The sequence below is a fragment of the Grampus griseus genome (genome assembly GCF_964374135.1).
Source record: "Grampus griseus genome assembly, chromosome: 7".
In the NCBI taxonomy this organism is placed as follows: domain Eukaryota; kingdom Metazoa; phylum Chordata; class Mammalia; order Artiodactyla; family Delphinidae; genus Grampus; species Grampus griseus.
The window spans coordinates 69,927,182-69,942,538 of NC_139001.1; the positions used below are offsets into that span (position 1 = coordinate 69,927,182).

Below are 15,357 nucleotides of genomic sequence, written 5' to 3' on the forward strand. Positions count from 1 at the left end.
AGTCTAAATTTAAACTGCCTCCCTTTTCTCCTTATATGTACCCCTCTGAAATACTGAAAGTATAATCTGTTAACAAGATATTGAGTATTCAATATTAACTTGTGACAAATATTTTTAATAAAATATGTCAACATTTTTCTGGGTTACTCACTAATGAGGTAGCCACTCTTTAATGGCAGTCATTTTACATTTGTGAAGTTTTGTTATCACACTGATGTTTTATGTGTTATCTTAAATTACAAAGGAAAACATATCTTTGTGTGAGATTTCCAGTGCACTGTCAAATGTTATTCTGTCAATTCCACCCAGTGCCAAAAAGACCTCAGGAGACATAGACTGTAAATGTATTTTATTTTGTAAGCAACAATCAAAATATATTTGTGTTACTGATTTCTTCAAATATTAAATGGGATCTTAACAAAATTTGTCCACTTTGATGTATTCTTATACAACTTTGGAATCTGCAAAGACCCTGACTAAAGAAACAGAAGTAATTGCACAACGGAGACTGAAGGTGTTACAGTGCTGCAAATGATGCCAGATGTCTTACATTTAACCAAATACACCTTCAGAGGTCCCTTGATTTTGAGCATTAGGAACAAGAGGACTATACACTGAAAGTATCACTAGAGCTTTTTGCATTGCTTTATTTAAATACAACAGTATCCAACATAGCTGCTAAACACTGGACAATATTTGAAGTCATAAGTACATCCACATGTTCCTCCAAATGACGTTTGGGGTCCTAAAAGAAAAAAGGAATAAGGAAAGAAAAAGAAAAAAGAACCATATTACTGGTAGATGAATTATTTAGATTTTTTTTCAGTAGCTGATGAAATTGGTAAAGAAAGCCAAAACTAAATTTATATATATTTTACAATTTAACTTTCCCTATATATTGTTACATTTTCAGGATTTCTAAATCTGTTAAAATGTTAAGGAGCTGATAAAATAAAGACCGATTTACACAATCGATGTTATGACTCTGCAGCAGAAATGATAGTCACAAGGAATTCTATACAAATCCGAAATCATCTGATTTTTTTAAAAAAGCATAAGCATTTTATCTGTGTGTATAAGCCTGATTATGTGTGTATACTTTCTGCCATTCATATATACTGAATGTCTGAGGGGGTACTTTACTCAAAGCAGACATACCAAAAGGAAAGAGTTCAATGTGAATTCTCATCACTTTCTCTGTAATTTTAATTTAATTCCTATGTAATTTTAATATTTCAGGAATAGTGCTTTAAATGATTCAGGAAATATTCTTGGATCAAAAGTCACTGTTAGTAATTTAAAAATTTAAATACAATTTGGATCAATTCTAAAATGTTAAGGATATTTCGTGTAGCTATTTTGAAAAAATGTATCACAGAAAAGAATATAGGTACAATCCATTAATTTAAACCTGATCAAATCTGTATTTGAAACATCTGAGTTAAAAACAAGACTTAAAATTGCATTGTAATAAAGGAGGTTAAGTTTAAATGCTTAATATACATTTATGTTTAAGGCTGAGCTGATTGAAATATTTCAGCTAAATTTGAAAGCTTTGAAATAAAGGATAGATACTGCACACAATAAAAAACTTTCAACTAAACCATTATTTTCTTATATGTATTTTGCTAAAATACCAAGACTCCTAACTTTAAACAAATGTTCACCACTGAAATTACTTCTTGGCTGTTCTTTTCTAAACTACAATTTCAATACGCTTGATTTCTTTAAAATACCCAGAGATACAACACGCTACAAATAATTTCAAATAACTAGACCACAACACTAAATTTTCTTTATTTCAGAAATAAGCCTTAGGACATTTTAGGTGACAGAGACTAAGAAAGACCGGCAGGAGAAAAAGATATTGGTCTGATTCCATCATAGGCAGTTTTGCTTTTGCCACAAAGGAGGCCAAACTAGTGAAGTACTATATTTTTAAAAAATGATTCTGATGATTATTAAACTTTGCCAATTATATATATTTTCAGTTTCACTTTTAATTTCTTTGCTGCTAACTGTTAAATAGAATCTACATCAAGAAACTATAGCATCAGAGTCATTTATTCAAAAAATAGTTACTGAATGCTAGGCTCCAAGTTGGTGATCTAATATTACATATTAGACTAAAATAAGTAGTGGGAAAAGACAACAAGGGTGACTGTATCACACAGGATGAGAGAATAAGATGAATTATACCTCATTTTCGGTTTTGGAGGGTTCCTCTTGTTAATGAAACTGTAATATTCAGAATGCAGTGAGATTTGACTTCACCAATTATGATACTTAAGTCAGACCCTTGCCCCTACTGCTCTATTGGAATAACTGGTTTTGCGGTGAATTGGTAACACACTTCCCTCAGTTATCTACATTACTTCTTGTGGCAGCTGGGTGATTCTTAGAGATTTCCCATCCAAGAATGGTCCTGGCCCAAACCTACATAGCTTGTGAGATGTGATGGGATCAGAGCATATGGTAGGATGGCTGAAAGCAAAGACAGCTTAGTGTCTTGCATCTGAAATATCAAGATTCTGCCAACATCAGCAATATGATAACCATGTTCCATGAAATGAAAAAATGTAATCAACATTCTTTAAAAAACAGTCTAATTAATCTGTAGATTCTTTTAATTGGTTGCTGTGTTCCCCCCAACCTTCAGAAAAATAGGAACTAAAATATATATTTCATCTTGGGAAAAGTGAAAGAGCAAATACTTAAAACCCTTTCCCTTCACTCAGTAGAATCCAACAGGGCTCTAAGCTTTCTCAGGAATATTACCTATATATTGAAGCCTACATATTGATAAACTATATCATTTTTAAAACTGTTACATATGAAATAAACCTATCATTCTATTATCTTCATGGACAATATTATTTCAAGTAAAAATAGTGCTTGGAAAATCAACTCAGGACACAAGTTTCCTACTTTATTTCTACAAAATTGTTTTCACTAAAGATAGTATCTCACAGGTATATTTGTGATTTACTTCTCTATAGATGGCAAAAAGAATCTGACATCAAATAATTCAGGGACCTTTAAAATTAGCATCACATTTACATGACAGAAGAAAAATGTACAGTGAACAGACAGGGAAAAACAATCACACAGGCTCCAAAATACTTTTAACTCTACAAGAGCATGTTATTATGTGAATGCATAACCTATTACAGTACACCTCACCTGCTTGCCAACATTCTTTATTGCCAGCTGTTCAGGTGTCATCTTATCTTCTTCTTCTACAGCCTGTGAATGAAACACAAAGGACAGAGTTTCAAATTCTAAATGTACTTTTCCCACTGCTGAATAATCATCAGATAATGATGATCATAATTTTCATTCACAGAACCTTTTATTCAAGTAATTTATTGCACAAAAAAGTAATTCTGCTAATCTTCAGAACAGCCTTCAGGGTAATAAAAACTATAACCACCATCATTTTGAAAACAGACTTAAGAAATTTGTAAAAGACATTGAAAATATCCAATTGGACCACCAAATGGAAGTGGTAACCATTTGAAAACTGTTATGGAATTATCTGAGGGATGGCTAAACTGGAGGATGGAAGACCCTAAGGGAGCTGCTTGTGGCACTGGGGTACTAACTACTCCCATTCTGTCTCCTTTTTCTTTTCCTACTTTCACTATGGCTCTCCCCCAACTTCCTATTATCTTTGTCACCTTTTTCTTGTCAACCAAACTGTGCATACCCAGTATCTAACTATCAGTAACACTTAGGATCAAAGGACCTGCTACTGACTTTTGATCCACAGCTAACAAATCATATAGTGTAATCCCTTAATACCTTCACATATTTAAATTTGTAAAAGTAATAGATATACTCAGAAAAAATTCTCAGTTCTCCACATGAATGATCTTTAATAATCATGAAGAAATAGAGTAATCTGAAGTTTTCAACATCAAAAAAATTACTTGAAATAAATGCCAAATCAAATAAAAATTAATTCAACCAAACCATATATACAAACCACTTTCTACTATTTTCAAAGCCAGCTACAAACTTTTATGCGTATGACCATAAATTTTCTAGCAGAATAATTTTGAAGTAATTACAGCATTTAGATTAGCTACCAATATTGCCCTCTACCCTAATAATGCACCACTGTGTAACCTCTTTATTGAGAATTCTAAGTTTAAGCAACCTCCTTCGTAACAGTTTTGGGTATGGTACTGCCTGAAGCTAGGGCCCTCCATCAGGTGAACTCCTGGTCTATGATTTATCCACAGCATTTGATAAATGGAAAATGAAGAAAATTTAAGTATCACCAATCTTAAGAAGTAATACCATAGCACTTAATATGGTTACAAAGGGAGTGAGAAAACAGGGGCAGAAAGCAGGAAACCAAAATCCCAGTGAGGGTTAGATTTGGACACTCTAAACTTAATCATCTCGCAGCTGCCAAATTTCTTCATGTGTGAACAATGAACACGTAGGAAATGCAATCATCAGACATTTCCCATAAACTGGGAAGTTTGGCTGCATTTCACACCTTCTTAATAGTTTTGTAAACAGAGAACTTGAAAATGAGCAAAGATGGCAAGTATCTAATTTTATAAACGGACAAACTATCTGGAGAATTTTCCGCAGTAGAATCTGCCTAAAGAGAAAAGACAGTGAATAAGTATTGCATCTACTGATTATTATAGGATACTTATTTACAACACATCATTAGGAAATACATTTATGACTCATAAAACTAAAAAGGGGAAAATAAGTTAATAACACTCCAAATCTAGAATTCCCTAGACAGAGAATATATTCATTTTCAGAGTCAGATGTCACTCCTATTATTCGCAGCTAGTTAAAAAAAGTATCTTCTAACTGGAAAATTGCTTCTCCTACTATCTCAGTGTTTTACATATACAGAAACACTGGCAACGCATAAAAAGTTTGTCTTTCTAAATTACTTTTACAAATCATGACACTATACCTTACCAACCTGAAAACATATTAGATAAATGGAACAATTCACGTTAAGTCTGTACTCTATATCCATTCAGTGTTAGTTCTATGCACACGCCAACAATAGTACTTTACGGTACTGGAAGGAGGTAAGGGTTTTGGAATTTGGCTCAAAATACCAATCCATGTACAAAATAGTTATTATGGAGTATTTTGGAGTGTTGCAAATATCAAAGATGGCAGACATGCAAAGATGAAAGTAAAAAAGCACTTAAAGCATTGATCTTATTTGAAAGGTTAAACAGAATATAAAAAGCTCTAACTCAATTTAAAAAATCTTTTATATCATTTAACCACTTTACCAATTAGTTTTCCCATTTCCTATAATTAAAAGAGAGAGTTCACAAACTCTTTGAGAAGTGCAGATGGTAAAAAGTACTCCCAGCCATAGATGCCATCTGGAAAATGAGGAGCAGCTGTAGATTTAGGCATATACTAAGGTTGCAAACCCCCATGACAAAAGAGTAAGCACATCTCTTACACTCTGAGATAGACCAGATCATCACATTAAACCCCTAAATATTTTCTCCAGCTACCTAAGTTACCTTTATCTCATCTATCATCTGAGCAAGACCAGTTTGCCTTCATTCATAGCTCTAATCTGGCTAGTCACCAGGAAAAATTAAGAAATGGTAGCAGCAGAAACAAATGAAATTCAGGCACAGGCAGTGTCCTTACTAGGGGAACTTCTGTGTTTATGGCAACTTCTGTGATTTGGCATCAAATTTTGCTTTTGCATTCGTGCTCTTCGGTTTACTCAACCAACAAAAAAGCACTGAAAATGTTTGTGGCTATTCACACTAGAAACGTTTTTAACAGTTTATCAACAAAGACCCCCAGATGGCTATCCCATCATGCACGGTCTGCACAGTTCTAAGAAATTCCTGGAATTTGGTCTGTTGTGTTATCATAATCCCCTCAGATGTACCCCCCATCTTAAAGAGGCTTTTACTAAAGTCATTAACCTCATTATCTTTTTCCTGGTAAGAGTCAAATTTCTCAAATGGAAAATCTGTGTTTCAAATTCTACCATTTTATTTACCTTCTAACAACCATGGATTGGACCCTTAGCACTTCATGAGTACTCTTTTAAGGATCTCCACCTGGCAAATTCCAATGGACTCAGTTTACTTGAACTTTCTGAACACCTTTTCCAATACCGCTTTTCTCTTCTAATCCTTCAACCTCTGCTTTCATGACACCATGTCTCTTATTTCACTTTATATGTCATATCTATTCCATTCCTTGGGCTTCTTTTTTTCCCTTTGATATGTTTGCAGTGTTCACTCTTAACATGCCATGCTTCCATTTAAGCACATGCTTTGTAAAATCACCTATATGGTATATTTTTTCACCATTAAACAATCTCTGCATAAACTGCTAGTGAATGTAATATAGGCATTTTAGTTCTTTCTTGATTTTCATAAAAAGTCAATGCATTGACTATATAACTGAAAATCACACTATGGGTTATGGGGATAGAGAATAAGTTTAAAGAAATGGCTTTTATAAAACATACTTGGGAAAGCAAAATTAACAAACATGAAACAATTAGAAAACTATATGAGAAAGTATTACAGGTGTGAATATGGAGAACAAAAAAGTGGGTTCCCTACAACCATTAGTAATTAAACATTAACATGTACATATTAATTTACTGAATCCTTAAAACATCCCAGTGAAGTAATCTACATTTTACATAAAGAAATTAGGCACTATCTCCTATATGTTAATTCCAGCAATACTTCTACTATAAATTTTTTTTCTAACTCTCCTTTTGAAAGTGCTTATAACGCTCTAGTACATTCTATGTATGTCCTCAACAGTAGAATTTTCCTCATTTTATACATTCAGTAAATAACTACTAAGTACTCACTATGAGTAAGACAGTTCTTGCTCTTCAAGAAGCTTGCATTTGGGTTTTACTTTACCTGCCAGTAAATCTCAAATTATAATGCAATATGAAATATACAAAAAAGGAGTGTGCCCAACTAATGATGGGGACAATATAGCCACACAGCCAATAAGCAATGAAACTGTGACTTAAATACAGTCTTATCTATCTCCAAAGACCTCAAAGCAACATTCATGGCAATTCAGGAAATCATTACTTTTTAATGACACATCCTGAATAAAGCCAAATCCATGATTTATTAAGTGACCCAGAATACGTAAATTCCTTCTAAAAATATTATAAGGAATCCAATTTTAAAATATAATTATATAAAATAGAGATATAAAATAAACATCATGTGTGTGCCCATACAAGTGTGTGTATGTATAATAGAAACTGCAGTTTAGACTGTTGAAAAAACTTTCTATGGCAGAGTCTACTGCTAGTTGCCTACCTAATACACATCTTCTTTTATAATATAGCTCTAATTTTATTAAAGGCAGTAATGCTCCCAGGTAAAAGACTATATAGCCTTTCTCAAAGCAAAGTATGTCCACTTGATTAAGTTCTGCCAATGAGATATAATCAGAAGTGCTGGGTGGGACTTATAGGAAGGATCCTGAACAGGAATTGATTTAGTTGAGAGGTCTCTCTCTTTTGCCCTTGTATTTCTTCCTGTTGCTTGGAACTCAGATGGGATGGCTAAAGCTTTAGCAATCACCATGAATCATGAGGAGATCTAAACGATGGAAGCCAATACAAGGAAAGTGGAGCAAAAGATGGAGATATCTGGGTATGTAAATGTAATAACTTCAAAGTTTCACATGGACTTGAATTGCAAGAGATGTACATTCCTATCCTCTTTAAGCCATTGCTACCTCAAGCTAACACAATAAATATAAATAAAACCTGCTTAGTGCAAAAACTAAAAAGAATCCAGGATTTACATAAAGTATAAAATTCCCCTACCTTCCACCTGAGAGGTGACACTGTTAACAGCATAATACGTTGAGATATATGTGAGACAAAGAGGTATCATTGAAAAATGGAGGGAAGGTAACATAGTAGGGACTTTTCATATTGTTACACAATTTCATTTTATACACATAACATCAAGTTTTAAATATTTCTCTAAGTTGGTACTTGTAGAATTTCATTCTTCATAATAAATCCTTAAAAGAGAACACGTTGGCTTAAAGAGTTATATGCACTTAAAATTTAAAGATAAAATGGGAGATGGCCTTCAAAAATGTCATATATCACTTTTTTATTTTCCCACTAGTGGCGCATTCTCCCAAACCATTTTTTTTAATTTGAAAAGAAAAAAAAATCTTATACTTTTAACTTTTTTCTTTGAATACTTAATAAGACTGAATTCTTTTTCATGTTTATATGCCATTCATCTTCAGTGAATTTTCCAGCTCTGTTGTCCAATTTATTATCCTTTCTTTATATTTTATAGGAATTCTTTGTCTGTTATGTACTTTTTGGATACTAGCCTTTTCTGGGTTATAGGTACAAATATTTTCTGCCAGTCTGACTCCTAATAAGCATTTAATAAATGTTATTTTTATTGCAGGTAAATTTTACTGTCAAGTTATCAAAATTTAAAAGCACTGATATTCTTACTAGCACTAAAGTAACCTTTGGGAAGCTTGACCACAGCTTTACAAATACTAAGTCTTCCTTTTGGAAATGGGAATTTATTCACAATGTTTTTAGCATTTTTCAAAGAAGTCATATATACATATTTAAACATTTACATTTTTTATGGTAGTTATTCCTAAATACTTTGTAATTTTGGATGCTTCTGTAAACTGATTTGCCTTTTATATATATATATATACATATATATACATTTTTTTTTTTTTTTTTTTGTGGTACGCGGGCCTCTCACTGTTGTGGCCTCTCCTGTTGTGGAGCACAGGCTCCGGACGCGCAGGCTCAGCGGCCATGGCTCGTGGGCCCAGCCGCTCCGCGGCATGTGGGATCTTCCCGGACTGGGGCATGAACCCGCGTCCCCTGCATCAGCAGGTGGACTCTCAACCACTGCGCCACCAGGGAAGCCCTGCCTTTTATATTTTTCAACTGGTTTCAGTCTATGTAACTGCATGGCTACATAATTCTCAATCATAATAGTTCTAATAGTATTCTAGTTTAGTTTCATGTATTTCTATGCTTGATTGCAAACATATCCTATCATACTTAAATAATGATAATCTGGCCTGGTTTCCCAATATTTATATCTTATTTTGTTTTTCTTATCTTATTGCACTAGCACAAAACAAGACCTTCTTATTTAATACAGCTACTTTGATAAACCAAATGTAATCATATAATTACATATTTTGTATGTAATTACATAAAAGTTGCATCCAAACCTTCTTTCAGGTTCCTAAGTAGGCAGTTTTTCTACCTGAAAAGTAAACTGTCAGATCTCTGAATTTATAGGGCTACATGCTTGAAAACAAAGCAAACTTTTATGTGTCTATGCTATTCTTAAAAAAGTCTTTTACAATTCATTTTTTCACTGGCAGATTCATTTACAAATATCCAATCAAATGTTATCAATATTAAAATACTGATACATCTTGGCACGAATAAACTAGGAGATTTGGAATAAAAGAGTTGTGGGTGCTAAAGTTCAGTAACTAGAGAAATCAATGACTAATAATCAAGCAGAACGTCTGCGTGGACTTCAGACTTGAAATCAAAAAGTTGGTACAAAGGAATTTAATTATTTTCTAACCTTCTTTCACTTTAGGAGCTAACTGGCACGTAACAGTAATTACCTTAGTTTAAAACACCAACCAATTAAAAAGAATACTATGAAGAACTGGTTGTATGGGCCTTTCTTTTTATATTTTAAGTGTTACTAAAAACTCCACCACATTCTCTTTCAATCACAGAGGGAATTACAGCCCCAAATTTGGACTCCTTCATATCACAGCTTATACATTGTTTTCACTTTATAACCAAACCTTACAAATTTTTGAGTACTTCAGAGATTTTTTAAAACTGTAAAATAGCAAAAACTTCTGTGGATGGGCAGCAGTAACCATAAATAGGTTATTTCCTGGCAGTAGTACCAATAAGAATTTACTTAAACTTGTAATGTTACAGAGAAATGAAAACCATTCCTACAGTCCGCTGAATAATAACTTAAATTTCTTTAAAGGTTAATTTATAAAAGGTTAACTGTTTTAAATAGGATGAACTATTGTTTTCTCTTTAATCTCCACAGCATGAAAACATACACTAGAAAGATTAAATATATATATATATTTTCCCTACAATCTAGAAGCAATGGGAATTTCCAGCTGGAACACTACATATAAATCAGGGCATGCTCTTCAAAGCCAAACCTAATTCTGCTGGAATTTAGCTTGTATGGGCCCATCAACATTTTTTCAAAGTTCAATTCTCTCAAAAGGCTTGTTGTTAACACTTGGCAAATCTTATACACCGTCTCTTGGTTAATATTTATTTTGTAAGATGTGTTTAATTTAAAAAGTAAAATATTACTTTTTTGGTGTGTGCCAACCAATATCAACTTTAACTGTCTCCAAAAGCTCTAGCCCCCACCATTAATTTTTAGTCCCACATAGTAAACTGCTTGTTTAAACTTTTTTTTTTTTTTTTTGGCCGAGCCATGATTTGTGGGATCTTAGTACCCTGACCAGGGGTTGAACCTGCACCCTCGGCAGTGCAAGTGCAGAGTCCTAACCACTGGACCGCCAGGGAATTCCCTGCTTGTTTAATCTCTTTATCTTCTTTCTCAATCTTTCTACTTCTACTTAAATTGGAAATGTTAATGGTACCAACATACTTCTGGTCACCTAGGCAGGAGACATTTAACTCATCTTTGATTCCTTCTTCTTTTACTTTATCTATCCAACTGGCACCATGTTTTATTTTATTAGTCTATTGATACCTCCCTTCCCACTGCCACTACAGTAATTCACACACTTAGTACCTTTTGTCTGGGTAATAGCAAGCTCCTCCTAAATATAGAATCTCCATTTCAAATCTCCTCTTACAACACTCTTTCTTCTATAGCCTTGTCAAATTATGTTTCTAAAGTCAGGTTCTGGGTATACCATGCCCCTGATCAAAAATAACTCTATCATGATTCTCCAAACTCTGTTACTTGACTTCAGTAACTTTAAAAATCTTTATTCCCCACTATTCACCCTTTTATGTACACCCTTCTCATGTACTCTAGCCAAACACAGTTTCCTAAAGATGCCCTTGCTTTTCTGTCTCCTAGTCTTGCTCATGATGTTCAGTTGGCCTAGGGTAACATTCCTTTGTACGTCCAAATCTTATTCATGCTTTAAGGTCCAGTTCAAATGTTATTCTCTAAAGACATCATCCTGGGTCTGTACCAGCTGAAAGCAAAAGCCTTTGAACTTCTACAGGACTTCACATGGACTTCTCTATGGCAGTGTTCTCTAACTTCTAACTTGAATGAGTATACAAATCTCTTGGAAATCTTGTTAAAATGTTGATTCTGATTTAGCAGGTCAAACACCTGCATTTCTAACAAGATCCCAAGTGATACTGATGCAGCTGGTCTGTGGACAATCTGAATACTAAGGTGTTATCAAACACACGAATTTTGGTCAAGTACTCGGGTTATGAACTTTTCTTAATGCCCCTGTTTTCCTAAAAATGAAGGAAGGATCCCTGTTTTCCACTGCAAATTGTACAGAAGATATTTGATAAGTATCTGTAAGCATAACACTGTATAGTATGTATATGTTTTACAAATTGCAGGTTTTCAACCCATTAATAGGTTGCAAACTATATGTCGATGTATATAATATGTATGTATATAACTGAAACAGTATGAAATTGAGTCAAATGAGAAAGAAAATAGAATATAACCACTTGTAATAAGGGTAAATATTGCTTCATAAAACTTTTGTTGCAATATATATACACACATACATATACATTTGCAGGTACTGGGTCAAATGTAAAATCTATTCTTTATATGGGTTTTGGTCAAAAAAGTTGAAAAATACATGTTATGAGTTGAATCATGTCCCCCCTAAAAGGATACATTGAAGTCATAACCCTGGTTAGAGATTAGAGTTATGCTGCCACAAGCCAAGGAATGCCTGGGGACCAAGAGAAGCTAGAAAAAAAAAGAAGGATGCTCCCCACTAGAAGCTTCACAGGGGGCATGGCCCTATCAGTACCTTGATTTTGGACTTCTAGCTTCAGAATTGTGAGGGAATAAATTTGTTGTTTTAAGTCACCCATTATATGGTAGTTTGTGATTGCAATGCTAGGAAACTGATACAATACAGAAGATACATTTTAGTCTTGGTCAAGTATTCTCTTAATTTCAGAATTGTAAAAGAACATAAATCTATAAACAAAATGTTATCATGGCCACATATACTTTAGCATACAATAAATATTTTCAGGAGATTGTGAAAAATGTAACTTTTTTACATCCTCATATGAAGTGGTCTCCCTTTGCTACTCTTTACATCATCCTGTTTATTGTCTTCACAGCACTAATTACAATGTATTATGTTGTGTTTATTTGTTTACTTTCTGTTTCCCCTACCAGAAAATAAATTCCATGAGGATAGGTCTTATTTTTTTACCATATCCCCAGCACCTGGCACATAGCAGGTTTTCAATAAATACGTATTAAATGAAAAACAGAGAAGTTCATAAAATAAGTTATATGTTATCAAGTATTAAATGCTGTTGTTGTTCACATCTCCTTGTTCCTCCTTCCCTTCCAAGAAAAAGTCCTCTGAATAATGAAGAGATTTCAATTGTAAAGCTATTTACAACAGGGGTTGGCAAACTATAAGCCACGGGTCAAATCTAGCCAACTCCCTGTTTTAGTAAATAATGTTTTACTAGGACATAGCCTCACTCATCCCTCCCTTTATGTATTGTCTGTGGCTACTTTTACACTATAACAGCAGGGTTGAGTAGCTGCAACAGACTGGATGGCTTATAAAGCCTAAAATATTTACTATCTGGTCTACAAAATAGGCCACTCTACTCTTAACTATTTATATTTATACAATGCCTGATATCTAATCATATATATTCCAAAGATTATAAGAAATAAATGTTGAAAGTAAGTTTTTACCTTATTGTAATTTTTGGCTAATTCCAACATCTCTTTTACCACTGATTCATTGTGTTTACAGTGTTCACTGTAGTCCTGAAGTGTCAAACCTTCCATCCAACTCTTCTTATGCAAATTTAACAACATCTAAAAAATATAAAGAAAAATTAATTATTTTCCTGTATTGAGAAAATTTCCTTTATTTGTCTTGAGAAACAACTTTACAAACAACTTTTGAAATTAATGAATTTAAGTTTAATTTTATTAATTTAAATAAACTCTAATAAGTATCCTTCTAAATTTATATTAATAAAATCTAAGGAATACTCCAACTCATGGCCTTTGCATTTGCTGTCCCTTTGCCTCAAAGGCTATTTTTCTTATCTTTCTATGGCTTACACTTCTCACTTCCTTAGATATAGCTGCCATTCCTCACCACTATATAATAAAGCCACCCCATACTATCTAAACATCTTTCTTTCCTTAACTTGCTTTATTATTTTTATAACACTATAAACAGCTGAAATTTTTGTTTTCTTGTTTAGTGCATTTCTCTCCCATTAAAGAGAAATCAAGGCAAGGACTCTGCTCTGTTTATTTCAAGATTACCAAGGTCTAGATTCTAGAATCTAGATCTAATCATAGCAAATACTAAATAAGCATATGTTGAATGAATGAAACTACTATGTTACACACAGGATTTCTAATAGTTCATATAGCCCTGCTCTCAAATGCCGAGATAAGGAGGTAAATGCCTCCATTTACTGAATGACTGTGTCAATCTTTCTGAGTCCCTGTTTACATATCTATGAACTGAAGGTTTGTATTAGATAATCTTTAAATTTTCTTCAAATTCTAATACTCCATCTATAATTTAAAATTTTTGAACTTCTTTATACCAGAATGAAAAGTCGTAAAACTGGGAAGGAAATCACAGATCCATCCACTTTGCAATCACATCAGCAAACTGGGATCAGACCCTATTAGTAGTGATCATGGAACTAAACACTTTAGTTCATTATTTCTCAAACTGGACTCCTAATTCTGAATACATATTCTTCGAAGTTCGTAAGTTTTCAAGTTCAGAGTCTTAAGACAGTTTTTCTTAAAAGTCCTACTCTATAATGTCCTTCAGTTGAGGATAATCATTGAATAAGAAGAGTTTTCTAAACGACTGATAAAATTATGCAATGTGAAAAAAAAAACGGTACCTACAGAATGACTATTGTTCTTTTGCTATGAGAACCAGTATACTTTAAGTGAGATCCACAAGCTATGAGGATCTAAAGACACAGTCGGAAGTGTATGAGTTTAGTTTAGAACAATTATTTGTTTAGAGGTTTGCAGCTAAAAGTGGTACAAAGTTTTCCTTATGCTGGAGAATAAGCTGCATGTCAAAATCACCTATGAGAATTTTCAAGACACAAAAGATCCATATTCCTCCATGCCCCTCCTAGGGCCCATGGAAGCAAGAGTAGTTTGGAAAAAAACTGGAAAACTCCTGCACATGTAACCCGAATTTCTTGGATTGCTTCCCATCTTCGCCAGTGACAGTGTTTTAGAAAATACATCCTCAGGAAATTTTGCTGCAACTACCTATGCTATAAAGCTACCTATAATTAAGTGTTGAGAATTGGATTTTTCTACACTTCAGAAGCAAACAAAGAAAGTTCCCACAGAGCAGAAGAATAATTCTACCATGCCTGGACAAAGATTGGATTGGGCCCCTCAGGTAACACTTGGAGTTAAGTATACAGGTTGGTGAGATAAGAGTAAAGGCAGGGCTTTGAGTATCAAGAAAGCACCTGAACTGAGCTATACTAGGAACATAAACAAAATATTAATTAATTTATGTAAGTATTTATATGTGTGTTTTTTATACCAAGGATGGTGGCTAAGTTCATGGGGTACCATAAAGGAAAAAAAGAAAAAGAAAATTTGATGTAATTAGATGGATATTTCCAAATAGTTGGGTGTCAGACTGATAAAATATTTATATATCTGAATGAATTTTTCAGTTTATGTCTGAGTGGTACCCTTTTATCCCACAGCCTGTACCTATTCTACATAAAATTAAAATAAGTGTTGAAAATGTACTTCAAGCTATCAACTAAATCTACCACAGGTGATATGAACTTTGGGACAAAAGCAAGCAGAAGGAAGAACTATGGCTCTGTGTCTCCCCTCAGGTCAAGGAAGAACTGGTCCCCTGCAGCCCCTCACTCAAAGTCATGCTCAAGCACCTAGGACCTTTGAGTGAGTTTACTGGTGGCTTTGAACTTTTAAAACAATTGTTTATCAAACTTCAGAAAATCTTATACAGCATATTCTGCCCACAATATATAAATAAGACTGAAAATGGAGATGATCTGGT

The 15,357-nt window shown here is 33.6% G+C and overlaps 1 protein-coding gene across 1 annotated transcript in view; it reads right to left on the reverse strand.

Moving 5' to 3' along the window:
- Positions 1-332: 332 nt before the first annotated feature.
- Positions 333-15,357, reverse strand: part of PSMD14 (proteasome 26S subunit, non-ATPase 14) — a 95,206-nt gene continuing 80,181 nt past the window's right edge. Inside the window, exons 10-12 of the mRNA XM_082658206.1 lie at positions 13,005-13,130; positions 3,184-3,246; positions 333-745 (exon numbers count right to left, since the gene is read on the reverse strand). Of these exons, the coding sequence (XP_082514332.1) occupies positions 647-745; positions 3,184-3,246; positions 13,005-13,130 (288 nt within the window). The 3' untranslated portion in view covers positions 333-646. The remainder of the gene's footprint in view (positions 746-3,183; positions 3,247-13,004; positions 13,131-15,357) is intronic.